At 39.7% G+C, this 6,000-nt stretch overlaps 1 protein-coding gene across 1 annotated transcript; it reads left to right on the plus strand.

Annotated features, from left to right (window-relative positions):
• The first annotated feature begins 452 nt into the window (after window positions 1–452).
• On the plus strand, window positions 453–4,053 carry LOC112163257 (PR domain zinc finger protein 12). Its single transcript, XM_024299566.2, has 5 exons — window positions 453–904; window positions 2,135–2,325; window positions 2,412–2,567; window positions 2,747–2,861; window positions 3,173–4,053. Exons 1-5 carry the CDS (start codon window positions 676–678, stop codon window positions 3,631–3,633), a joined length of 1,152 nt encoding a protein of 383 aa, XP_024155334.1. The 5' UTR covers window positions 453–675; the 3' UTR covers window positions 3,634–4,053.
• Window positions 4,054–6,000: the final 1,947 nt, after the last annotated feature.

Raw genomic sequence — 6,000 nt, forward strand, 5'->3', positions numbered from 1 at the left:
AGAAAAAAAGTGCAGCACGTCAAAGAAGCTTTGCATTTTTCTGAATAATGATGGACAAAATAATAAAAAAAACTGGTTTCCATTCTTATTATTCCCGCGCTAACTCCTGACAAAAAAAAATCATATTACCAGCGCATGAATACGAAATGCATGAGAAAAAAACAGGCGAGCAACTCCCAGACTCGATGACCCACTTCTGTGCGTAAATGCGCAACTTTTGGTGCGCCCTAAAAACTTAGAAATTCTTCTCTTGGCTTTTTATTTTTTATCAATTCTGATATATTTTTATGAGTAATTTTTACAAACAAGAGTCAAATTTGATTACAATACCATTTAAATCTCATGGGGAACTTTTTATTTGCCATTAAAGTTAACGTTTATTTAAAAAACAAGTGGTAATTTAATTTGTCCCCTCAAGTAGAGATAATTACTTAAGTAAAGTTTTGCCCCCTCCTCCCCTAAACAGCAAGCAGGTCTGCACCGTGAGGGGTGTGTCGTTAATAAGTAATTAGACAGGGGTCACAGTAGCCACTTATATAAAGAGATCCTCACAGCCGGGCAGCGCAGCTTTACGCGCACAGTTTTGGAGCAGGAGGGCGGACTGAGGAGCAGCAGCTTTGCGCACGTGTGTCCACTTGTTCTCCGTCTTCACTCCTCCCGGCGTCTCCTCTCTGCATGATGGGCTCCGTGCTGCCCGCCGACACCTTAGCTCTCAAGTCTGGATTTAAGTGTCCCAGCCGCGCGCTCTCGGACGTGATCACCTCGGACATCCTGCACAGCTTCCTGTACGGCAGGTGGAGGAACGTGCTGGGCGAGCACCTGGCTGAGGAGCGGCACAGCAGCGGCGTCAGCAGCACAAAAACCGCCTTCACGGCCGAAGTTCTGGCCCAGTCCTTCGCTGGAGGTAAACTGGCCTGCTGTTTCACCCGAAATGTGCTTTTATGACAGATGACTGTATTTAAGTTGAACAAACTGTGCGGATACATTCTTATTTTTACGTGCGTAAAAGCGCAAGCTTGAGTGCGTTTTTGCGCACAAAACTGAAACATTTAACTAAACTCCAACTCCAAAGATGCACTTCTTAGATTTTTTTCCCAAACTAAATAAAAATAGTATTAATTTTGACTCCTAAAATTGATTTCTAATGTTTTCTTTCACAATTGAGGCGTTTTTCCGCTTTTACGCGCCTTTATTCTGACCCATTTAGCGCATCAAGCCTTCTAGAGCACCGAGAGTTCAGCGGCTTGTTGCGTGTAACTGCAGCTGACTGAAAGACGCGGGGCATTTAATTCATTTAGTTAACTTTGTGCTTGACCTGGGAAAGTTTTCACTTAAACCTCGCGCAGGAAAAATAAAAGAGTGTCCGTTCTTTGAGATGTCCAGAGGTTTTTTCTCCCGCATTCATCAATCTCCGGACAGTCTCTTTTCCTCTCTTGTCAGCTATGGGGCTCCCGAGCTTTTCTCTTTCTCTGTCCTTAAAAGATTTGCTGTTCCTCGCATAATGCAGCGTGAAGGCTAAATCTAATGCTATTCATTGCATGTCAAGCATCTAATCGCCTTTCCATTTTTTTGTTGCAGAAATTCCCCAGCCTTTTAAACAAGCCCTCGTTTCATTCAGCGCAAATTTATTGCTACAAAGTTCTTAAAAGGATAATGAATTTGGAATTAGCCGTTCCTTTTCCAGTAAACTTTAATGAATATCACATCTGAAGCATGACAAATTGCTGGACCCTGAGCAATAGAGGACCATTTAACCCCCATTCGGCGGTTTTTTTCTTTCTTTCATTCTTTTTTTTCTCAAATCTTTAAAAGAAATCTTTGATTTTGATCTTAAAGGAGCACCTTTTTTTCTTCTCCCTTTCACCCCTTTCTGCTGCGAATAAAAAATGCTTTCCGAGGGGGTTTTTGCACAACAAAAACCTTCAATTCAGCCAGATAATCGAATTAAACGGAGGATAAGGTGTAGCTTAATATTTCGTGACTGAAATAAGATCCAGTTCATTTGCTGCTTTCAGAATCTTTGGATTAAAAAAAAAGAAGAAAAAAGAGTCCAAAGTTCTGGCACTGATTCGCATCACCAGTCCGAAGTTTTACCTTCAATCCACTTTTCTAACAAACATTTCTGCTCTGACAGAGGTGCAGAAGCTGTCCAGTCTGGTTCTGCCCAGCGAGGTGATCATCGCCCAGAGCTCGATCCCTGGAGAAGGTCTGGGCATCTTCTCTAAGACGTGGATCAAAGCAGGAACAGAGATGGGGCCCTTCACGGGGAGACTCCTATCCCCTGAACACGTGGATCTACTCAAAAACAACAACCTCATGTGGGAGGTGAGGGAGCAAACACACTCCAGTCTTTTTACTAATTCATACATGACTTCTTTTATTGACGTTGTGCGTTTGTTCTGTGCGCTCAGGTGTTCAACGAGGACGGAACGGTGCGTTATTTCATCGATGCCAGCCAGGAGGACCAGCGCAGCTGGATGACTTACATCAAGTGCGCTCGGAATGAGCAGGAGCAGAACCTGGAGGTGGTGCAGATCGGCAGCAGCATCTTCTACAAGGCTGTGGAGGTGAGGATTCCTGGGGACTTTGCGTCATTTGTGGTGAACAAACATTGATGGAAGAGAATGCGCAAACTTACTCTTTTTTCTTTTAAGTGTGTAACTTCTCGTGCTGGCCTCAAATAGCAGCAGGCCGCAGATATGCCGCAAATAAACACATAAATAAAGTTTATTTTTTCTGTTCTTAGACTATTCCACCAGACCAGGAGCTCCTTGTCTGGTATGGAAACACGCACAACACCTTCCTGGGAATTCCTGGAGTCCCTGGAACTGATGAAGAACATCATAAGAAAAACAGAAATGGTGAGATCTTAAGACTAAAACGTATTTTACGCACACAATCCATATTTTTATTTGAAACATTTGACAGTTTCTACTCCTTTATGGTGATTTAATGTTTGATTGATAAAATACGTTTAATTTTCTGTGTTTTTCATTGTATCTCTGTGTCTATAATGCGTAAATATAGTGGGAAAAAACTGTTTTTATTCCACTTAGTTGTGCGTAAAATCAGAAATTAAGTTTGTTTTTGCTTTTTGGAATTAAAAAAAAAGAACAAAACTTTAACAAAAGTTGTAGATTTGTATCTCAACTTCTCTTGTTTCTTTTCCCAGACGACTCTCACGCCCTTGATGGATCTTCCTCCTGCTCTCCCTCCTCTTCCTCCTCCTCCTTCTCCTCCACCGCCGCCACCACCACCAGTGGGCGGATGCGCTGCGTTATTTGCCACCGCGGCTTTAACTCCCGCAGCAACCTGCGCTCTCACATGCGCATCCACACTCTGGACAAGCCCTTCGTCTGCCGCTTCTGCAACCGCCGCTTCAGCCAGTCGTCCACGCTGCGCAATCACGTGCGCCTACACACCGGCGAGCGGCCCTACAAGTGCCACGTGTGTCAGAGCGCGTACTCGCAGCTGGCGGGCCTCAGGGCGCACCAGAAGAGCGCGCGGCACAAGCCGGCGTCGCCTGGCGTGGCTGACGCGGTGCCTCAAGCATCTCCTCCTCCTCCTCCGCAGATGACCGCCATGGCGCACCAGATGCCCCTGGTGCGGCACATCCCCACTGTGGTGCTATGATGACTGTCTGTCACGCGCGGAACGACGTTGCACTTTAGGCCCAGGACTGTAAAGCGTGCTCTTAAAATCACAAGCCTTCATGATGATTAAATGTCAACTTCAGTTCCCCGCCTTTCTCGTGGCCAAATGACATCGTGGAAATTGTTGATATTTGTATTTTGGAATCTTAAATATTCGGACAAAAATGTAGAAAAAATGTTTTCTTTGCCTTTAGTGACTTCAAACTTCAGTTCAGGCTGATATTGTCTGTTTCATCTCATCCCACCAGCTCAGGTCTGTCCTTAGTTTTCCAACTGTCACTTTAACATTGTATACAGACTTGGAAGAAATATGGAATTCTAAAGCTGCATTTGTACATGTGAATGTAAATACGTTTGTTCATTCTTCTATTGAAACAAATAAAGATGCAATATTGTTAAAAAAGCTATTGATGTTTCTCTCATTCAGTCTGATTTTCTTGACCAACAAATACTTAAATCCATCCATGATTTGATTCTTTAAAGATTCAGATTAGGCTGCAAATTAGTGCGCATGCGTGTTTACTCCCACCCGAGTAAATTTCGAATTTCACAAATTAAGAAAAATGTTTTATGTCCCTTTTTTTCCACATTCTTGAATTCTGAAAACTCGAATGGGATAATCTCTATATTGTCTTTGGAATATATATATGTTTAAATAATTTGTCTCTCATGAGAAACAAAACCTCTAAAAATATTGATTCCTTCAAAATGCTGATCTTTTATGAGATCATAATTGAACTTTTTTCTATTGATTCCAACAAAACAAACAGCCACAAGAATACCATTAGTTTGTGTTAACATTTCTATAGCATCTCCAACTGCTTTTCATGATGCCACACGTTGACATGAAAGGCAGAAACAGAGAAAAATTGTTGATTTTCAACTATTTTTGCAGTCTTTTTCTTTTTTTTAACAATTAAAGAAACCCTAATTTAGCTTCTTTTTTAAAATGTAAAATTCAAGAAGTGATTATTAACAGAATCCCTTTTTTTTAATGTACTTTTTTAAAAGCATTTGGTGATCTAAGATATATAGGGTTTAATTTGTTTACGTTTACTATTTAAATCACTTTTTTAACCTTTTGATAAAAATAAAAATAAATCCAAGCCTTAAAATATAAACAAATATAGTAAAAAGAAACACATCTACAAAAGTGAGGTTTGTTAGAGCAGGTCAATAAGAAGGTCAATAAGAATCAAAAATCAATCTTTACCTTCAGCATGCCAGAAGAAATGAGTCCAGAATCACTGTAAAGTGTGCAACATTAATTTACAATTATTTTTATGCATTTTTTCCTCTTAAATAACTAAAACATTAGATCATAGCATTTTAATTTGAAAGATAAACATTTTAGTCTTTTTTGTCTTTGCTGTGTGGAAAAAATGTATTTTTTAAAATAAAAACCAAAAGTTCTGAAAAACATTTATTTTAATATTTTTTTTAATATTTGCAAATTAAAGGGCATCAAAATAGAACTTGGAATAGAATTCTGTGTGCTGATCTGGTAAAATTTAACTTTCATTATATGGAGGAACAGACATTTGCTTTTACATGCCACAACATAAGAAGATAGAAATATATTGTTTGTCAACGTGATCATTTTTCACAATTTTTATATCAAAATATTCTATTTTGAAGTTATCTTTCGATCATGATTGAGAAAACATTGATGAATGGCTCATTAACTTGTAATTGTCAGCGTCAGGGAATCATTGTTTCATGCAGTTACGTTTTGTTTCCACGAGATGGCGCCAAATACCAGAGAAAAGCTGGAAACTGGATCCTCTACAGGAGAGACAAGTTTGATGGTTTTGTAAAAAAGACAATCACATCATGAGGGATTTTTTAAACTAATTTATGTATTCAGGGTGTTAGGCTTACAGTATTCAGGTGAATAAGATACAGAGATACATACATAGTGGTGCACTTAACAGCTTTCAGACATTATCCGTCTTCCAAATAAGAAGTTTTCAGACAAGTCGTCATTATTTTAAGCACAGCACAATATTTGATCAAATCTGCAGCTATTTTAAAAATCCTAAATTTGAATACATTTTTTGATCCATGAAGATTTGCTTTTATCCATCCTTCTGAGGAGTGTAACCTTTTGCATCACTACAAACGGTAGACACTGATCCTCCTGCACGACAAGAGAAGTCATTAAGAACATTTGGATTCTTTCATCTTAAATTAAACTATTTTATTTCTTAAAAATCACCTTTACACTGGTATCCTGTCGATGTTTTCTCCTTCCCAGAAGATACACAGCAGGAGCATAACCACTCAGCTGCATAGTCCAGGACTGGAAAAGGTCAGGAAGATATTTTATCAGCCACAACACTGGAAC

This window comes from Oryzias melastigma, linkage group LG12 (assembly GCF_002922805.2).
Source record: "Oryzias melastigma strain HK-1 linkage group LG12, ASM292280v2, whole genome shotgun sequence".
In the NCBI taxonomy this organism is placed as follows: Eukaryota; Metazoa; Chordata; class Actinopteri; order Beloniformes; family Adrianichthyidae; genus Oryzias; species Oryzias melastigma.